The following is a 22,674-nucleotide window of genomic DNA, read 5'->3' on the forward strand; positions in this document are numbered from 1 at the left end:
TTTTTGAGACCAAATTACAACAAGCTAACCTCTTTTCCTCCTCTTTATCTATCCCATTTTCTAGTTAGGGTAACCCCTTTTTCTCCATCTCTTTATCTGTCACATCTTCTAGTTAAGTTAAAAAGGGTAAAAGAGAAAGCTAAAGTTATCGTAGTAATGTTGTGTAAACGCATACAGCCAGAAACTGCTGATTTGCTATGAACAACTGAATCCAATAACTACAGCAGTTTGCTTGCATTTCAACCATCATAGGATAGTAAAAAATTACCGTAGTTATATTACAAATGACGTTAAATAGAATAGGACTGATATATTTTTACATTACTATGTCCTCATTGGATATGCAGAAAAGATTGGCAAGGGTGTATACTATTAAATGTAAGCTGCTAGTTGTAGCTGAAGCTGAGGAAAGAATGTTCATCTGCTAACGACTATTGATATGCATTGGGAACAAGGAAACTTCTGTATAGCACCATCAAACTCGACCGTAAACAAAATTTGAGAGATGTTTTAATCGAAATTATTTGGCATGAAAGAACACATTTTACTGTGTTCACTCCGATAAAAGGTAAATATGTAAAGCTCATAGTATTCTGATGAAATCAAGTGAAAATATCTAATGCAATCTGTTGATTATTTTACGCAATTAACATGCCCTCAGCGCCATCTACTAGCAAAAAGATAACTCAATTTCTTTCACAATGATACAAATTTAAATGATATTTTGACTTGAAAAAACTTCATATAACATAAAATAATCTTGTACCATATCAATAGAGTATCTTGAGATCCGTTTATGCTAACTAGAAGCAAGAAAATTGCTCTGATTTGACTTCAATACCAGCAAAATAAACTTACCTCGCAATCGTCCTCAGCTGATTTCTAAACCAAAACATTAATTGCTATTTTTGTATTTTATAATATAACAATATTAATATGAAAATACATACAATATTATTAGATACAGTGAAGTAAAGCATACTTTTTAAAAGATCTGTGGAAAAGATGCATATTCATTTTGTTTGTATTTTATCAAACGATACTAGTAGGTGAATGTTACATACGCTGATTTTATATCTCTTGTATGATGTGACCCCTGAAAATTAGCTCCAAAATTAGGTCTTCAAAAGTTGCATGATATGTGAGTATATATGGTATCTTTTTACCCCAGTCTTCCTTTCCAGGCTCAGGAAAGAAGAAGTGTCCTTTTTGGCAGTAAGGGCTCCAGATTTTGTTCTGCTAATGAGGTATGTGCAATTCCTCCACTGATATCAAGAATCCTGTCTGATAGCACTTCGAGCCCTCGTGTGCCGTGGAGTGCAGGTTGAGCCACCTCCCTCAAGTATGGGAACACTTACGTAGTTGTAGATACCCTGGTAAATGAAGTTCTTTTAGAAGGTTATTGTATTCCTTTCAGGAATTCACCACCTCAACCAGTTTTTAACCTTTCAGTCATGCAGAGCACCCTAGAGAAGACAGGTGTTGAGTCAGGATGTCTTTTCTCCATTAGAGAAGGCAGCATTAGAGGAAGTACCAACTACTTTGCTGGGGTTTTTGCAACAGGCTGTTCCTAGTGTCAGGCAATGGGAGGTTGGAGGACAGTCCTGGACGTTTACAGGATCAACCTAAGTGTCCAACCGTTCTCCTTTTTTCCTTGGTGTCAACCTCCAGTCTTCAGCCACCATGGAGAAAGATACATGGATGTTGATGGTGGACATGAAAGATGAGTACTTTCTTGTCCCCCTTCACCAACTTTCAAGAAAGTGCCTACACTTTGTATTGGTGGAAAGACATATCAATGTTGAGCTCTGTTTTTGGCTGAGTTATTTGCCGTAAGTTTTCACTAGGGTGCTATTCCCCTACGCAAATGGTTTCACTTATCTGGACGACTGGATTACCTTTGTGAAGTCCAGGGGATGGCCTGAGGGCAAGAGAGCCTGTATTGGGCTTGACCAAAGTGCTAGTCTTACCAATAAGTGTTGCAAGTCACCTCAGGAACTTACAAAAAGAATGACCTACCTTGGCATGGTGATTGATTCTGTTCTGTTCAAGTTTTTATTACACAAGAAGCTTGAGTAGATCATCTCTTATTAGTAATCACGAGAGTATTCTCCTTCTCAGGGAGCATGCCTGCTAATGCTAGTTTAGGACACATCTATTCTGAAGAAGTTAGTTTTGTGTGCTCAAATTTTGGTGATGCCTCTTCAGTTGCTCTTGAGGGGCAATGACATGGAGAAAGACTCAGGCAGACCAGGAGTTGGAGCTGTGAAGCCAGGAACTGGTTTCACAGCTCCTGCAAGAAATAACAATGGATGTCCATTGTTATTTCTTGCATGAAAGTCCCATTGCCCATGAACCTAGACCTCTCACTGTACGTATTCAGTTCCCTCAGATGAGGATTGGGGTTTGGTTGTAGGGAACCAAGTTGCTTCAGGTGTGTAGTTACCAGTAGAAACAAGTCTTCAGATTAATTGCAAGGAGTTGTTTGCTATCCTGAAGGGATTTAAGTAATTTCCGTCTCTCGAATATGTCTTCTCTGGCTCATATAAGACAAGAGTCATGAATTCAGACACCTTGGCAGCCATCATCAGGGATTTAGCCGTTGGATACTGGAGAGGAATATTGTCCATATGCCCCAATTGATTCCTGGTGGACTGTATGCTTTGGTGGGCATGTTAAGTCATCCAGGACAGGTACTTGCCCATAATTGATCTTTAACCCTGTAGTTTACAAGGGAATTTGGAGTGTTCGTCTAACTCGTCATTGATCTCTTTGCAGAGAAGCTAAACCATTGTCTCCAGCTTTATGTCTCACCAGTGCTGGACCCTTAAGCCTGGGTAGTAGACATTATGGTCCAAGATTGGATGACCTATTCATGTATGCCTTCCCTATGTTTGTGCTGTTGAAAGGGTACTCTAGGGTTGAGGATTACATACTGGGAACACTACCGTGTTCCTAATGGCACATTGATGACTGAGGAGGCCTTGGTTCCCAGACCTTCCAAATATCAGTAGAAGTTCTTAGGCAAATCTAATTTATCAGGGAAGCTTTATGGAAATATCAAAAGGCTTTGTCTAACTGCATGGAAACTGTTGTGTAGCTCCTCAGTTCCAGAAACTTTTATAAATCATCTAGGGACTATTTGCTAACGACAAAGGGAAAGTGCACCAATTTCTTGTTCAGTGTAGTGGAAGTGCTATAGATTATTGTGCAAGTCCAGAGGTATTTCCTGTCTATGCTCCAATATTTACAACATAATAAAGCGGCTGCACTTCTTGAGAGATGCCAAAGGTTTATCTGCTTCCTCCATCAAGGCTTATGTATTAAAGCTTAGAATGATATCAAGACCAAAGCTCTTCCAAGAATTTTGTCTCTATCCTCACTTAAGAACTCTGACTCCTGAGGTAGAAGAGCTTCTCTGATAGCCTGCTAGGACTATAGGAATTTATACATCCCAACATAACCATTAAGGAAACAGTGTAGGAACCTATTTGCACCATCAAGAGTCCTTACGTTCCTACGTCTCAGAATGCTATGGCTTTCTTTATTAATGCTTAATTCTGGAAGCACACCATGCATTGTCTCCAGAGGATTGTCCCCTTTTGAAGGTGAAACTGCATGATGTCAGAGCAGCAGCTATATACGTATATTCGTTTTCATCAGCACCTCTCTCTAGACCATCAAGTTTTGACGACACAGTGGAGGTGTAACTGTGTTCACTTCTAACTATTTGAGGGCTGTCTAGATCCAGTAGGAAGACTCCCGTACATTACCACATATAGTTTCGGCAAGGGAAATTTCTCCTAGTCTGTGAGTTACAAACAGGTACTATAGAAGTTTTAACTATCGACCCCCATCCTGGATAAGTGAGGAATAAGTTTTCACTATCGACCCCCCATCCTGGATAAGTGAGGAACCTTATGTAGTGTTATGCATGGTAATATTATACTCCATTTTTGTATTAATTAAAGTATCATGCTTAATAGTATTTGTATTGTTTCTCTTAGGTAGGGGCAGACAAAGTCCATCACTGTAAGTAATGTTCGACTTATGTTGCAGGGCCATTGCTCCTTATTGGAGAAAGCTACCCTGAGCTGATTAAGAACCACCTTTTCAGGCAAAATTGGTGGTGTTGTTTTGGGTGGGGTGGGCTGCAGTAATTCAGTTGTAGGTGGTAACTCTAGGGATTATGTTTAGTTATGGTTTAAGCTCCCATCAGCTCTGCAGGCCTAACTTAACATTCTGCAATGCACAATCTCAACCAGTGGTTATATTCAGGGTCCATGTTTCACCTTCTTGTAGGAGTGGACCTCACCTGATGAAGATCCTCATCTGACAAGTGCTTGCCGTGAGATCGTATTGATCAGGTAAGCAGCGATAGGGATATTTCCAATAGTATCTGATAATTTGGTTATGTATAGGGAAATCTCTTGCCCTTCTCCATCTTAGTTTTTTAGGTACTGAACCTCTTATCATTGCGATCCTTCCCTTCCCCCCCCCCCCCCCCCCCCCCCCCCCCCCCCCCAATCTTAAGAGATTAAGAGGATAATGACAACGAAACCAGTAGCTGTCTCACCCCCACCCTCCAGAGGTGTGGATGGGGGGGTGTTAACTATTTGGAGCGTTAGTTAACAATTGTTTCAAACCCACGCCAAGTAGTCACAGATAAAGCTAATAATAAATGCTAAGTGCCTGAAAAATTTGTCATAAAAATCATTATAATTCATAAAATTCATTCAATAGTAGTATTTAGTATGATTGTGATTATACATGCTAGCAAAGATAACATTCCTTGGGGTTTAGGATAGGTTTGTAAAAGACGTAACCTTTTCTCTCTGGGATGTGCAGGATTTATTTTGGGAAAAAAATAGCACCTTCAATGCCAGGAAGTACAGCATTTAGCATTACAACACCATCTCAGTGAACACACAAGATCAGTATGTCAACATAAGACACTTGAGACAAAGAGCTATTACAAAAGATATACTCCTGCATGCTTCCAAGTAGCATTCACTTTTTGGTGACTAAATAACATCCTCTCTAGACTGACTCATCCTGGTCATATTTAGGATAGTATTTTCACAAACCCAGCCCAAGTTAGCCAGAAAGCTGACATTGGTATGTATGAAAGCTATTTTAAGATTCAGCTGAAATAATATTACATACTGGTGAAGTAGACTTTAGGGATTTTCTGTTTATTTAGCTCTTCCAGCTAATAGTCATTTGTTTCATCACAACCCATCAGTTATATGTATATTCGTAATATTTTTTCCTGAGTGTTCCTATGTCTCACAGTCCTAAGTCTGCCAGAAAAAAAGAAGGTAGTCTCACTACACTACTCATACACCATCTGGATTTTGACATTATCACCTTTTGTGAACATATATTGCTGTTAACAACTCTGAACTGTTCACTGTACCCCAGATTATTTACTTTATCACAGGATTACTATTCCAGTGCTAACTATCAATCATATTCCATCTTTCTACAAATAATCATATCTTCTGCCATTTTTCACTTTACTTGCTGAGTAAGTGTTAAAAGAGTAAGTTTTCATTTAGCAGGCACAGTACTAGCCAGTCACAGTTATCATCTTAGCTGCCTGCTCATTACTAGACAGTCACAGTTATCATCTTGGTTGCCTGCTTCACAAGATTTTGTTACCTATGATTAATGGATTATCCATATACATATACTGAGAATTTAGCTCTTGAGTTTTCATCATCATTTTTTTTTGGCAAGATTCATTTTTTCATTGTTCCGTATTGATTTTAATGAATTCTACTCTTTGGTGAGTGTTTTTTTAGTTTATTACTTCTGACAATTCATTAACTAGGAAATGCATGACATTAGGTTCTCCTTTTTGGTAACTGGTTTCTTTTCCTTTTGTGTTTACTGTACTTCAGCAAAAAGTAATAGTAGTGTGTAATGTTTTTCACTTAGGAATTGTTTCTTCACTTAGGAAACTTTGGTACTTGGCGTTTTATTTTGCTGTATAGGTATTTTACCATACATATATATTAGTGTTTTCTGGGCTGATCTTCGTACATACACACATTTTGTTATCTTCTAACTGTAATTTGATTTTGTACTGTGAATTAAGTGACTTTTTCTTCCTATTTGCACTGAATTAGTTTACTAGGTGCTGCATAAAATTGTAACTGATTTTATGTAATATGTTTTTAATGTGATTCAGTCATATATATTCCAATTATTTATCAGTTTTTCATTGGAAATGATTATTTTCATTAGGGGTGAATCTTATGTACTGTTCAAGACAGCTGTGCCTTGGCACTGGCAGGTGTGGTCAACATTCAAAACAAAAATAAGATTGCTTGGTTGACTTGGATGACTGTCTATTCACCTGATCTCCATCAGGTCTGTCTCTAATATTTTAGTTTGCATTAGAGTTCATCTTCTTGTCCTTATAGTTTTTTCAGTCACTAGTTTGGCTGTTAGCTATTTTTGTTACACAGTATTGTGACTTTTCTGGTTTGTTCACTCAAGATGTCATCAACTAACAGTAGAAATGAAATAAAAAAAACAAAAGGTTTTGCAGGAATGACTTTTCCATTAACAGACTGTATTCTTTAGAATCAAAGAGGCACTACGCTTTAGTGTTATAGAGGCACATAGTTTGTGCCAGTTGTAGGGGTTAGGAGTATGATTTCAACTATGTGTGAAGACTGTAGGGGGTCATCAGACAAAAATATAAATAAATTCCTAATGTAGGAAGAGGAGAGAGTAAAATAATTGTGGAAGCAATCAATCTGAATAGGGCATAGACCTTTTACTTCCCTTCCTGTTTAATTACTGGCTGCTTGTCTCCTAATTACCTACCTCCATCCCTGACTCTCATCACCACCACCACCTCTGCCTAGACTTGAGTGTACAACCTCAGCTCCACTTGCTTCAGGTATACTCCCAATAATTTGTCCACATTTCATCTTGCCTTTGCAGAAAACAAGAAAAGGGAGTCATTATGCATAAATTGCATAGACATGGTCCCTGCCAGAAAGATTTTAAATGCCATCATCTTGGAAGTAAACACCCAGATTTTCTTCCAATAGATGTGGTGTCTTTAATATGGAAAAGGTCATTCATGCTGTATATGTTGTAGGAAGAATAAGCTATGCAGAAGTCAGATCCAATGGAATGAGCAAACTAAGTGACTTTGAATAATTTTCAAACATAATTTCTAATCTGAACCTAAACAAAAAAGGATGCTTTTCTATAAAACAAGCCAAGTCATTCCATAACCCTCAGATTTCAAGAGAATGTAACAAAAGTAGGAGTCACTGAGTAATGAATCTCATTAGAACTGCCATCCAAACTACAGATATCCATCTCCATTACTTTGCCGTAGGTGTGGCTAACGAACAAGAAGAGAAATAAATTGAAGACCAGTTCAAAAATAATTTCTGGGCTTAACCTGTGTCGCCATGTGAAATGGTTCCTTTGATGCTATTTCTTAGGTATAAATATTGCTATTCATCCTAGAGAAAAAAGAAACAATATAATGCCAAGATAAATGGCTCACTCACCTCTAATAGAAGTGTCGGTATAGTAAATGAGCGAGTGGAATCACTACCAGAGGTCCCTTGCCATTTAGCTTCTTCCTTCGACAAAACCCCCAACTACAGAGGAGCCGTGCTACAGCTCCCGGTACCCTCTACTACTACCGTGAGCGCCTCCGACGTCATTCCTTTGATAGCCGCCATCGTCACCACACGTTTTTTCTCTGTGCTGTGCGATCGCTTTTTCAATGTTTTTTTACTTCATTTCAAGATGTCTTCTGCTTCTGCTTCTAAGTTAAGTACTGCCTTTTGGTTACAGATCACAATTTATGCTGATTTACCTGTTTATCTAGGAGTTCTCGGAGCTTCACTGGCTCCGACCGCTCCTCCGACCGCATGGCAGTAGGGGTTTATTCTTTTGGTCTCCCATACCATTAGAGATTCCCCCTTTTTGCAGTACTTTATGATATAGTTACTATATTATATCATGCAGTTAGCTTTGTTAGTTAGGCCTTCTCGGGGCACACTCCGACTGCACGTTTCGGATCTTAGCCTCGGATCTTAGCCTAGCTTTGCCCTTCCGTTTCGTTAGGAGTTTTCCAGTTAGAACTATTGTTCCCCCTTGTCCTACTTCTAGTCCTATGTTTATTTGATATAGATATTACTTGACCTAGGTGTTAGGTTAGGCTAACATACCCCATTCTTCGGACTGGCGATTAGCCTATTCCTTTGTTCACACTGACCTAGGCGTTAGGTTAGGCTAACATACCCCAATCTTCGGATTGGCGATTAGCCTATTCCCTTGTTACATTGGCCTAGATGTTAGGTTAGGCTACATACCCCTATCTTCGGATTGGCGATTAGCCTATACCTTTGGACTTCTTATATTATCATGTAATTTTGTTCCCCGTGTTAGCCTAGCTTTAAGATTTCATATTTTGTTATTATGTATTTTTATAGATAATCCTAATATATCAGTTTATTACGATGTCTTTTCGACCATATTGTTGTTCCGACGGGCCTTCCTCACCACGTGTTTATCACCTGGCCGGGGGTCGCTGGTCGATCACGACGAGCCACCTGGTCACTGGGTCCACTCCCCGTCCCCTCCATCCCCCCCTCCACACTTTGCCACCCACGCCATCGGGTGATGACTCGCTACTCATAGCTAGCATCCGAGTCTGCATGAGAGGGGGTGACTCATAGGGATAGCGGGGAGGCTCCCTCCACTGGTGCTCTCTCACAGTCCCGTGTCTCGGGGGCTCGGGACCTTCTTCCCCTCCCTCCTCCAGCCTTAATCGGCCGCAGAGGTTAGAAGGTTCCCCTACCCTCCCCCCCCCCTGCTTTAGTCCGGCGGTAATACTCCGTACCCACCGGACAACCAAGGGGGAGGGATTCACTGGGAGCCTATCCACCTAGGATAGTTCACACGGGCACCCACTGATATTATGTTTTTCTGTTACACTATTTTAAGGGTTTATTTTATTTGTACTGTTACTCCGGGGGTTATAGTTCTGCCTCATGTTTCCGTCCTTGGTTTTCACCCAGAGAGCTGAACCCCTCTCGCTCGGTAATCACAACTCCGGGCCCGACAGAGTTTATTTTACCCATATAACTAAGAGAAGCTTAACACGGAGTCAGCGGCTATTCCCCCTGTAACCATTTTCTACGTTATTTTTAAGTGCATGCCCCCCTTACTTTAAGTCCTTATTCATACAGGTGTGGGCTTTAGAGCTCACTCCGGCAGCCCTTTTTTGCATGCCACTTATACGTAGAACCCTATCCGTCGTTTCCACTCCAGCACCCACGGATATTTACATAGGTACCTCCCCGGAGGTTGTCAATGGTACTCATGTATCCTTTGACTTACAGGTTTTGTGTTGCCAGGAGATCGGGTGCAGTGCTGTGCTGCAAGACCCATGCGGCCATGTATAGTCTGCCGCTCCCATGCCGGTTGCGCAGTGAAGGTGGAGGACTTCATTGTTTGGCACCATGAAGGTTGCCAAACCTGCTACGTGCTAGTAGGCGAAGCCTCATTAGTAGTAAGTTTTTTCCTATCTCCGTCAGCATTCAATACCTGGTATACTTGTCGATACTGACTATATTTCACAATGTGGACACATATTCAGTTAATATAATTCTAGTTACGATCCTGACGTCCCCTCCTCTTTTTCCTAATTCTAGACCTTTCTTACAGGGTTCCGATGAAGAGAAGAAGAGGGCCTGGTGACCCTCAAAGCCTGGGTGGGAGGATTTGGTTGGAACTCCAAAGGCCGCCCCTACATCCTCGCTCAGGACATGGCTGATCTCATCTTCCCTGGGGCCAAGAAGGGATCAGTGGTAGACCCACTAGTGGCTGCCCCTCTGTTAGCTGACCTTCAAGTCATGATCTCCCTCCAGGATGGGGATTTCTCGGAGGATGTGGCAGAAGACGTCGCGGCTATGAACCTCGACGTTGAGCCCATGGCAGTAGACCATATGGGCATAGGTAAGGGTGCAGTAGGGGCAGCTTCTGGGGGTTCTCAGGGCCCTTTCCTGAGTTCCCGTTCTCCATCTCCTTCTACTGATCCTTCCTCTTCTACCTCTTTCCGGGGCTTTACTGAAGACCAACGGGCTGTTCGCCCTAAGGTCACTTCAGTGATCCCCAAAGTTAAGTCACCCGTGGACAAGCTGAAAAAGTCCCTTCCTAAGAAATCGGCCATCTTAACGGACGCTGTTACTCCGGCTCCCCACCCCGGAACAGTCAGATCAAGGGCTGCCTCTTCATCAGCGTCGAGGTCCCCCAAACGCAGGTCTTGAAAGGATCGGGCTCAAGTGCCCCCTTTCGACCCCGAAAGCTTCTTGGCCAACATCTTGGAGCAGATGGGGGTTATCGTGGGAACCTTGGTGGATAACAAGGTTGGCACGGTACTCTCCCAGTTCCAAGTACTGTTGCGTCATCTGGCCAGTCAATTCAATCCCTGGCGGAACGACTGGCCGCTTAAGAGAACGCCATCGCCGGGATCCAGACCACGATAGCGGCAGGGACTCCTCTAGCAGTGCCACCCTCTCCTCTCCCAATGCCAGACTCTAGGCAACTGCCAGAATTCAAGGCGGCCAATCCTTGGAGGATTGCCTCACATGCTCCGTTCGTCAACGGGATGCTGACCATTGAAGGCATTGGAACTCGAAGGCTGGAAGACTTCGAGTTCTTTCCCAGTGACCTTCAACCCCCATTCATAGGCTACGTCCGCCTGACGGAAGCAGCCATGATGAGGGAAGACAAAGTTCCCAAGGAAACCGTGATCCTTCCCAGGGAACAGGCTCAACAAACTCTGCTGAGAAGCATGGAAGAGTGGGGGTGCGAGAATAATTGCATCACGGCCTTTAGGAGTCCCTTCACCATTTTTACCTTGGTGGAAGGTACTCCGCTACCACCTACCCTTAAGTTAGTGGAAGCAACGTTCCAGGCAGCCCTGAAGGACGAGCCTTTGCCTCAACTCCAGGAGACAGAACCCACCTCTCTCCTGGTTCCAGGATCTGAGGCCTACTTCGAGGGAGCCGTACCAACTTTCTCGGTAGGCAAACTTAAGGCTGGCTGCGCCACCACCCTCTTTAGTGAGAGACTTCCCAGGTTGTCGGACTCCCTCATCCAGACGGAGTACGACGCCCGGACCAGGCTTGCAAGATCCCTTTCCTCCATGACGATGGCTGAAATGACGGCTCTAGTGTACCAGCAAGAGCTGTTATTCAAAGACATGGCTAAAGGTCTGCTGCACACCATGCAGTGCGACCTTTACGACTTTCTAGTCGCCAGGAGGAATTGCAGGAAGCATGTCCTGGCGGAAGCCACCATCCGCCATGAACCAAACAAACTGATAGCTTCCTCAATTTGGGGGACGGACCTCTTTCCGGCACCAGTGGTGGCGGAGGTCTTACATGAGGCATCCAAAGTGAACCAGTGCCTCAAGGTCAGGTGGGGGCTGTTACCTAAGCGAAAACAGGAATCCTCAGGTTCGAACCAGAGGATTAAGAAGAAGCCAAGGAAGTTCTTGCCCTTCCAGAACGCTGGTCCAAGCGGTCCAAACACCTCAAGGGCAATAGCACTCCTCCTCCAAGGGTAAACAACAATATCTTGTCCTGGCCCCACAGTCAGAGCAGCCTCAGCCTTCTACATCCTTCGCTGTCTCCCCAGCCTACAACTGCACCTATGAAGGCCAGAACTTTCAGGCTTTCAACAGGTTTGCGAGAGGTAGCAGAGCTATGGGTGCCTCTCGTTTCAGAGGGTCCGGCAGGGCTACAAATAGGGGAAAAGGCTTCCGAGGAGCAAGAGGTGGCCGCCCCTCGGCAAGGCAACAGTGAGAGTCCCAAGGTAAGAGGGAGACTGTACCTCTTCCGCCAGCGGTGGAGGTTCAGCCCCTGGGCTCAGAGTATAGTAACCAAAGGCCTAGGTTGGAGTTGGCTAGAGGGCCCTCCTCCAACCAACAAATTCTATCAAGCACCAACAACGGAATTGGTAGAGTATACCCAAGATCTCCTTCTCAAAGGAGTAGTTTCAAGAGTCAACAATTTAAAATTTCAAGGACGCTTGTTCAGCGTGCCAAAGAAAGACTCGGAAAACCGAAGGATCATCTTAGACTTGTCCCATCTGAACTTATACATTCATTGCAACAAGTTCAGGATGCTGACCGTTTCGCAGGTACGGACCTTACTTCCCCGTGGGGCCGTCTATAGATCTTACAGATGCCTACTATCATGTTCCTATAGCCAGACACTTCCGTCCATTCCTAGGCTTCAAACTAGGAAACAGATCCTACTCCTTCAAAGTAATGCCATTCGGGCTCAACATAGCCCCCAGGATTTTCACCAAATTGGCGGAAGCAGTAGTGCAAGAGCTAAGGAAACAGGGAATAATGCTAGTGGCTTATCTGGATGATTGGCTTATTTGGGCAAAGAATCCCAAAGAATGCAAGGAAGCAACGGTCAAGGTGATCAAATTTCTGAAACATTTAGGTTTCCAAATAAACAAAATCAAGTCCAGACTAACACCGGAATCCCGATTCCAGTGGTTAGGCCTTCAGTGGGACTTATAATCACGCACTCTATCAATTCCGTCGTTGAAAAGGAAAGAAATAGCAAGAGCTACAAAGCAATTTCTCAAACAACAATAAACATCCTGGAGGTGCCAGGAGAGGATCCTGGGCTCACTTCAGTTTGCATCAGTCACAGACGTTCTGCTAAGAGCCAAACTCAAGGATATAAACAGAGTATGGCGTTCAAATGCGAATTCCAGATCACGGGACAAACTAGCCTCTATCCCGGCAATCTTACGAAAACGTCTCCGTCCCTGGACGGAGGCAAAGAATTTATCAAAAGCAATTCCCCTACAATTTCCTCCTCCATCATTAGTGATCCACACGGACGCCTCACTAACAGGGTGGGGAGGATACTCTCAGCACGAAAAAGTTCAAGGAACTTGGTCTTTAACATTCTGTCAGCTACATATCAATGTACTGGAAGCCATGGCAGTGTTTCTCACACTGAAACGACTCCTACCACCCAAGAACTCACATTTCAAACTAGTTCTGGACAGTGCAGTGGTGGTACACTGCATCAACAGGGGCGGATTCAAGTCAAGCCACTTGAACCACATCATGATAGCCATCTTCTCTCTGGCAAACAAGAACAAATGGCACCTGTCAGCCACTCACTTGGCAGGGGTCAAGAACGTAGTAGCAGACGCTCTATCTCGCTCTGTTCCATTGGAATCGGAGTGGGCACTGGACAGGAACTCGTTCAATTGGATCAGTCTACAAGTCCCGGGACTTCAAGTAGATCTCTTTGCCACGGAGTCAAACCACAAACTCCCTTGTTATGTGGCACCCAACTTCGATCCTCTAGCATATGCTACAGACGCAATGATCCTCAATTGGAACACATGGAAGAAGATTTACCTCTTCCCTCCGGTGAACCTTCTCCTGAAAGTTTTAAACAAACTCAGGACATTCAAGGGCCAAGTGGCTCTAGTAGCTCCTAACTGGCCCAAGAGCAATTGGTTCCCTCTACTTCTAGAGTTGAGACTCTGGCCCCTACGGATTCCCAACCCCAAACTAACCCAGTTAGTGCAAACTCAGACTGTGTCCGCTTCCTCAAGAATTCAGAAAACCCTAACTTTATGGATTTCCTGAAGTTTGCAGCCATGAGGAATGCAGACATTGATCCCCAGAATATTTCATTCTTGGAATCAGATAAAAGGGAATCTACCCTGTGTCAATATGACTCATCTGTTAAGAAACTAGCAGAGTTCCTTAAGGATTCAAACTCTCAAGTCATGACAACGAACCTAGCCATAACTTTCTTTAGATCATTGTTTGAGAAAGGTTTAGCAGCAAATCAGCTCTCAAAAAGATCTTCCAGTTTGGTTTTAGCATAGATCTTACGGATTCGTACTTTACCTCCATACCAAAAGCTTGTGCTAGATTAAGACCATCAACGAGACCTAAAACAGTCTCTTGGTTTTTAAATGATGTCCTCAAACTGGCCTCGGACATTAATAATGACTCATGCAATTATATATCTCTCCTGATGAAAACCCTATTTTTACTAAGTTTAGCCTCAGGAGCTAGAATATCAGAACTGTCAGCCTTATCAAAGGAACCGGGTCACATTGAGTTCCTCCCCTCAGGGGAAGTCCTCTTATCCCCAGATCACCACTTTATAGCCAAAAATGAAGATCCACAGGCCAGATGGTCCTCGTGGAAAATCCTACCACTACCTCAAGACATTTCTCTTTGTCCTGTCAACTCATTAAGAGCTTACCTAGGTAGAACAACTCTGAGGTCTTCAGGTCCGTTGTTCATTAGGAAGGAGGGTGGTACAATCTCCCTAAAAGGAATCAGACAACAAATTTTATACTTCATTAAACAGGCCAACCCAGAGTCCTTTCCTCGGGCCCACGATGTTAGGGCAGTGGCCACATCTATTAACTATTTTCAACATATGAATTTTGACGATCTTAAGAAATATACAGGCTGGAAATCTCCGACAGTTTTTAAACGACACTACCTAAAACCCTTGGAAGCCCTCAAATTTCCAGCAGTGGCAGCTGGAAACACAGTTTCTCCTGACTCTTTATAAGTTCTTCTAACTTTCTTGTAGCCTTCCCTTCTGCCTGCCCCATTGCACCCTTACTTAGTTTAGTCGCCTCTTATGTAATTTGGTTATCTTGAGTATTGCTGTTATGTTCATCATTCTCGTTTGGGATTCAGTTCTGTGTTTATGTATAAGTCAACTTGATATCCTGTCTTAAGCCTACCCTGTATATATTTTGCTTGTTTGATAGGCTAATTATCTTTAAGTTCTAACCCATGTTTAAGGGTTCATTCTATTAACTATTAATTGTAAGACTGTAAATTTAAGTTGATCATTATACTATTAACCTTACAGGTGTTTGTTTTTACCTTCTTACTTATCTGTACTGTCCCTCAAACTTGGTGTTTTAGCATTCTCTGGTACTATTTCACAGGGCGACACAGGTTAAGCCCAGAAAAGGGATTTTGACGAAGGAAAAATGTATTTCTGGGCAACGACCTGTGTCGCCCTGTGAAACCCCACCCTGTAGTTAGATTGTCCTCACCCAGCTTACCCCAAGCTTGGAGGCTTTCTTCAGGAATGACGTCACAGGCATCGGAGGCGCTCACGGTAGTAGTAGAGGGTACCGGGAGCTGTAGCACGGCTCCTCTGTAGTTGGGGGTTTTGTCGAAGGAAGAAGCTAAATGGCAAGGGACCTCTGGTAGTGATTCCACTCGCTCCTTTACTATACCGACACTTCTATTAGAGGTGAGCGAGCCATTTATCTTGGCATTATATTGTTTCTTTTTTCTCTAGGATGAATAGCAATATTTATACCTAAGAAATAGCATCAAAGGAACCATTTCACAGGGCGACACAGGTCGTTGCCCAGAAATAGATTTTTCCTTCGTCAAAATCCCTTTATAAGTGCATATCTCTTCTTCGATGGACGTAGTCTCAACACCTCATTGTACTCTTGCCTCCCATGAAGCAACACCAGCTGCCTTGTTAAGAGACAGTACATCCCCAAGCTAAATTTGATGGAATCAGTAATACAGCAAATGCAAGAAAGTTCACAAATCAGGAAAATGGAGAAAAATCTATCCACCAAGATCTACATGGTAAGGGGACAGTACCTTGTCACAAAAAAAAATGTTGCCAACATATTGGTATGTAGAATTCTATTACAGTACATAATAGATAATTTATTCACCATTTTGCAGTAGAATATCAAGGATTGTTAGCTATATATGAGCAAATTAAGATGCTTATATGTGATATTTCTTGTCACTCTTTGCTTAAAGGAAACTATGCTAGATGTCATCCCCATTGCCCAAGAGAACATGTGATCTAGCATGCTCACTATGATCCAGGTGTAGGATGTCGTGGGTGATGCATTATCTCTCAGGTGTATGTTCCTCATATTCATGTAAATTTGTGCACAACCTTGCAGGCAACATAGGTTCAAATACTTTTGCATAAGAATTGTACTTTAAGCTCCATATATCTTCCACCTAATAAGTATATTTTCTATTCAGTAAATATGCTCTGTTGGGAGATAACTGAGCAAATGCCAAAGGCAATCTGTAGTAACTGTGTAGGAAAATGAAGATATGTCATCACTGAGCACAGGAAATGCAATCCATTTCCATCAGCATGCAGGAACCTTGACTGACTTTGATGTATCAATAATCACTCTGGCCATCTAATTGACTGGTTAGAATTTTTTAAGATTAATTCTGTGCCTAATAGGCATACTATTCTGTGTACAACCAGTTCCTTAGTAATCAGATAAACTTGCAATCCTGCATCAAATCTTTAAGGAGTATTGACTATATATACACACAGAACTAAGGAAAATTTGATAAATTAAAAATTAGTTTCATCAGGCATTAAAGGTAGATTGTTCACAGTCTTGGTCACTTTTTACATCCAAAATCAACAACAGAAACCCACATTTTTTTGTGGGAAAAGGTGACGATGTCAGGAAAGTATGTTATTACTCTAGTTTTAAAGACTAATGGACATTATGGGAAAAATCCCCCAGAAGTGATTTTGCTTTTGTTTCCAATAAACCAATTTGCATTCCTATAAGAGAACTTCAGAATTGTTTATATTACCTTTACAGAGCATTTTGCTGTGGTTTCTCAAAATTCAAATAACATTCCAGTATATTTCAGGAATTTTTATTGTTTTTGCTGAGCCACATGATATTTTTCCTGAAAAAGAAAATAGTACTTAAAGATATTTCAGATGGAAGTAACTAAACATTCTTAATTTTTAAATGGAATTGAATGAAACTTATAAATATTCTATTTAGTTAAAGAGAATTTGATCAGCCTCGAAGACTTGCAGTGATACGGTTCTCAGCTAGATTGTATTGTCTACCATTCCCAAGGATATCCTATATACCTGTATACATACATACCTTATTTGTGGATGATCTATCTACCTCTTATGTAGCTTCTTGGGATGGCAACAGTTGAACATAAATTACAGCTTACCATGGACTGAATTGTAGTAATTAATTTGTGTTATATCTGAAGTAGACACTGGTTTTGATAAATATGCAAGTAGACTCTGGTTTTGATGGGCAGACAATTCCATGTGTAGAGGAAGTCAATTTTTGGGTGCTAAAGTTTGATCACAGGTTTTCATGGGTCCTTTGCCTCAAGTCAATGAAAATCAGATGTTTGAAGGCTGTGAATATTGTAAATGCACTATTCCACTTCATGTGAAGGACATTGATAAATTCTGCACAAATTATAAATAGCCCTCAGTTCTATCAAAGATTTTATACTGATATGTATCAGTTCATCTGTTACATCTGCTTATTTAAAACTTCTATGCTCCATTTACCCTGCTGATATTAGGTTAGCCAACGTCTCACCAATTACAATCATTTAGTTGTTGTAGGATGACCTCTGGATCCTTATCACCAGCCAGCAATGACCTGCAACTGTAGCAGATTGCAGGACATGCATAGCTCTCTTACCCTTTAGGTAGCAGTAGCAGTAAGGCAGAACTGTTCAAGTATTATGAGGAGTATAGTAAATCTCACCAGCCATTTCATGAGAGTAAGACAGTATTTATTAATTTTAGTACTACAGGATATAGATTTTACTTTTTAAAGTTTCAACTATACTACAAGGAATGAGAAAAGTTTGACTGAAGTAGACAAAGGTGACAAGAAATTTTTTGGAGCATGGTGGTGATCACAAGAATTCCACTTGGCTATCTGCAGAGGGCCCAAATACAATGCTGCATTGGATTTTGAGGTTACTAGTTTTGTTTTTACTAGAAAAAGTGCTCTTCCTAAAGCAACATAAAATTTTAGTAGACGGCAATTTACAAAATTTGATAATACTTTGGTTTACAAAGCACTTAATGCTTTTAATTCAGCAGTGGCTATACATTCATAAATACAGGAAAGTATAATTATTTTTGTTTGATGCCTGCACATTGTGTTCAGAAATGAGGAGTTAATAAATTGGCAAAGAAGCAGTAACAAATTACTTTCAGTAAGTTTTCCAGTTCCATGTCAGAATTTCAAGCTTGACAGTAGTAGTATATGTAAGGTTTGGCAAGACCATTGAATCTTGGTAGGATCAAATAAAGTGAGAGATCACAAGAATCTTGGTAGGATCAAATAAAGTGAGAGATCACAAGTGTAAAAGCTTCTTGGAACTACACCAATATGACCCAGAGTGGGAGGGAGCTATTTGCTGAATAGAGATTGGGCACACACACTTGACAATTTTTTAATGACTGGTGATGTCCAGCCTTGTTGGAATGATGCTTGGCTTGAAGGCATTTGCTGGCCAAATACCCCACTTGTGTAGATCATTTAGATCACTGTCTCCTTAGAGTCAGGGTGAGAATTCCAGGTATGCCTTCCCTTTGATTCTTGGAGGAAACCTTGAGTATGATTATACATAGTGGTATTTAAAAGTTGTTTCAGATGCTGACCTTATAGTACAGAAAATGAGAATAATTAATATACTTTATAATTTTATTTTCATGGTGGTCCTTTGCAGGGTCTCTGCTTATGCAAAGGCATATATTTTGTAATCATGTAATTATATTTTTATCCATCTTTTCAAGTTAACCATAGTGCTTCAGCTGATAAGTATAATTTCCTTTTTGTACTTTATTACCTGTATTTTCACTGAGATATGTTCTGTATCTTCATTTATAATTCTTACTGAATTAGTTTTGTGCAGCATCAGTGACCTTTGTTGTTGTAATGACAGAATATTGCAAGCAATTACTCAACCTATTATCTGAGAGCTATGTTAGATCCATCATCTTGAGAGGTATGTTGGATCCTATAGACATCTGCAATTAGTAAAGGAGGTTTGCAGAGTCCATTCATCCCCAAGCTGCATCCACTTATTCCTGTCTTCAGTGTTGTTGTCCAGTACCTCTTTAAACTATGTACTACTTATATGTGCAATTGTGGGGTTTTCACCCTGTTCCACTTTTAAATCTATGTATTACGTATGTACTTCATTTTCTGGATATTTCTATCTTGCTGCTCAACCACTCCAACTCTCTCTTTTAACTGCCTTAAGCACTGAATGACCAAAAACGTCCCTGTTGTTGATGTGGCAGCTTGAATTTCATAAATCAACAGGTTGTCATTCATCATCTTGGCCTCCTGCCTAAATAGCAGGTTAGGCATACAAATGATAGTGAGGTAAGCTTTTTCAAACAAATTTGGTTTCCTCATAAGGTTACAAGAGAAGTGAGGACCTACATTGCACATGCTTAGGAAGACTACCTTGTATCTGACAGACAAAAGGCATGAACCTGCAAGTATTTTGGCCATGAATATTAAGCGTGTATAAAATTGATGGGTTTCTAGGAGAACTTTTTTGTTATAAAAAAAATTTTTGCAGTCTGTTCATAGAAGAGCAAAGATTAAATGATGAATGATCCAATTTAAAAATAAGATAAACATGCAAAATTGGTGTAAGATAAACATGCAAAATACCAATTTTCTACTGATTTCATGTTGGAATATGACAGATAAAGGGAGGATTAGTCATGTCCTTAATAATTATCTCCTGGTATTTGGAGTAACCAAATCTGAAATGTAATTTGCCTCCTTTTATCCCCTTGGGTTGGTACACATTCATTGTCCATCAAGAAAACCATAGAAATGAAAACTTCTAGTATGTTAGTGGGTTGCCCTCTCATTGGGAGTTTTATTCATTATTTAACTACAGTATGTACCATTGTTTTTCAGCGGTAATTGAAAATTGCTCTGTCTGCTCTAAATTATTAAGACATAAGTAGATATAGTTATGCTCCTGTGAAACACAGCATAAATTTTGTTGGTCAGTTTATGCTATGAAACCATTAACCTGGATTCATTTCATGCATAGCCAATTAGGGTCAAATACTTTTCTGTACAGCATGAACATTATATTAGTTTCCATATCTATCTTCCCTAAAGTGATTTGAGTATAGTATAGTTTTTAGGTGAATCTACTGCACATACTTACAATGAGATAATATAACACTATGCTACACACTTTTCCTTTGATTTCCAAGGGTTTAGTAGGTACTGTATGTCGCTTTCTTTATTAATTAGCTCTCTGTTAGTGACAGTCTTTCATAAACAGCTTATGGTAATGGTAAATCTTCCTTTTTATTACAAACTTCTAGTTATACCATTTGTAGTTTTGACTTATATACTGTATCTCTACTTTTATAATTGTTGCAGTAAATATCACATCGGAATGTAAACATTCATTACGTACTCAATAACTAAATTATCTATAGTTTCAGTATTATGTATCATCTTTACATGAGTGTCTGCATAACATTACTCACAGTCTGGAATGGCTGGTTATGAGTTGACTCATCTCTGAAGTAGATATTGTTTGCATTGTTTTAATAAATTTTATTGTGTGCATTATTTTGTAACAGGACTCGGCCAGGCTCAATGGTAGGAAATATTTTTTTGTGATATAATGTATTTTAACAATGCATGATCTGTGAATGAGTTCCCTTTTAACATGTTCTAACACAATGAATGAAATAGACTAGACTAGGAAATGCATTTTAATTTTAAAGTTTTGTTTATGAGAGTTTGATTTTCAAATTCTACTAAACGTTTTGCAGAAAATAACGCAAACCCTTTTGCCATATGTATACATTATCAATTTCTTCATTGTACTTATGTACAGTATCATTTTATATTGTTGAACACTTACCAGCACCATATTATAGTAGCATGAGAACTATGTGTAATTTATTTTATATACATACATTTTAACATTTTATTTTGATACCCTGCCAGTGCTGTACTTTGTCCCCTGAGAATGCAGCAATCCTTTACTGGAAGTAGATTATACATAAACTTTATACGTATCACCAATAATATAAAGATAATACCAGTTAATAATGCCCTTATATTCAACTTTTGTCTTGCTGTAATAAACATTGTTGTATAGTGAAAGATACCATTTATATTATGTTCTAAGTTCCATTTTTTTTAATAATTAGTCATATATTTTTACCTGTACAAGTATTAATGCCTTGCTTTGGGTGTTTCTGCAAAGATTGTCTACACTTAAAAGCTTAAAATAATGAATGCATGTATATGCCACACCTTAGGAGTGCATTTGTTTGATTTTTTCATTTACTTTTTCTTCTTGGATCATAAGTTTCTGGAATTCCTTTTTCATTAACAGATGCACATTATTTTGTGCTACAGCAACTTTTGGTAATTTGCTTGGCTTAGTGATAACTTTCTAATTTCTGTGTACAATGCAAAAGCTGATTGAAAGAATGTTTAAAGCATATATCATTCATTTTTTCAGGAGTGCCCTTTACTTCAGAACTCATTTATTGGGTTTATATTAATTGTAGTTCTTATTGTTTGGTGGGATTGGTGAATATCTTAGTTGTGGGTTAGATTATAGTTAAAATTCGATCTTATGGGTCTTTTTCAGCTCCGTTAGCGGTGTTTTACAGCACCATACCTTGATGTTGCATCAAGTTAACCGTGCTTACGGCATAAGTCAAGGACACACTGTATTGGGAATATACAGAAAATACTGTTGATACACTTGACATTATTATACAGTAGTATGTACTTTGTTTTCTGGTCATATATTAGTTAATTTTACCAAATATTTCAAACAGCAGATGTGGTAGGAAGAGGTAACTCAGTCACAACTTAATCCTCAGTGTTTGACCTGATTTCAGCCCTAAGAGTATTAGTTTATGTCCAGGTGGCTGCCCCGAGGAAGATTTTGATGAAAAACTATACACTAAAATCCCCGTATTAGCAGACTAGCCTATTTGTGGATGTTTCTGTTGAGCCTATCTATAATTTTTTTTGCTGAAATACAGCAATTTACGGACTTTTTCATTGAGAAATATTCACTGATTCGTGTATTTTGATGTTATATTCATGATTAAATACATTTTTTATGAAAAACAAAAAAAGAATATACGTATACTAATTTTCAAATATTCAGTTTAATATACTAATTAAATAATAACATTAAATAAAAATAATACGTAATTCTGTATCCCTCTCTCATTCTACCTTCCTATCTCAGATCTCTCTGTCTCTCTCTCTCTCTCGCTTTTTGTTTTGTATGATAAATAAATGATTACCTAATAATAATAAGTAATACTAATAATAATACACTTATTACAGTATTTATCCATTTCTATAATAAGTTATGTATATTAAAACATGAAAGAATAGAATTCACCCATGTCTTTCGCAAAGGTGGGGCTGTCAGAAATGTCACATTACGTACTCGACAGAGAGTGATCGCAGGTGCAAAATTGTTGCTAACGCCTGATCAACTTATTTTACTTCTTCTTTAAATTATCTCTCTTTCTGCCAAAAGGTAGAATGAGAAATGGATAGATAGACAAATAGATGCTTAGTTCAGCCTTCTCTCCCCAAAATCTCTCCCTGTCTCTTTCAATCTTTCTCTCTTCTCTCTCTTTTCTCTCTCTCTCTCTCTCTCTCTCTCTTCTCTCTCTCTCTCTCTCTCTCTCTCTCTCTCTCTCTCTCTCTCTCTCTCTCTCTCTCTCTCTCTCTCTCTCTCTCTCTGGAAAAGTATATACGTAT

At 40.1% G+C, this 22,674-nt stretch overlaps 1 protein-coding gene across 6 annotated transcripts in view; it reads left to right on the plus strand.

Moving 5' to 3' along the window:
- The window catches only part of LOC135225783 (uncharacterized), a 602,193-nt gene that overhangs the window by 564,382 nt on the left and 15,137 nt on the right, over positions 1 to 22,674 (plus strand). Inside the window, exon 12 of one of the 6 annotated variants that reach the window (XM_064265257.1) lies at positions 20,505 to 20,523. The exons of the other annotated variants lie outside the window; for them this stretch is intronic. Coding sequence (XP_064121327.1) covers positions 20,505 to 20,523 — 19 coding nt within the window. The remainder of the gene's footprint in view (positions 1 to 20,504; positions 20,524 to 22,674) is intronic. 6 annotated transcript variants of the gene reach the window in all.

This window comes from Macrobrachium nipponense, chromosome 13, assembly GCF_015104395.2.
Source record: "Macrobrachium nipponense isolate FS-2020 chromosome 13, ASM1510439v2, whole genome shotgun sequence".
NCBI classification, from domain to species: domain Eukaryota; kingdom Metazoa; phylum Arthropoda; class Malacostraca; order Decapoda; family Palaemonidae; genus Macrobrachium; species Macrobrachium nipponense.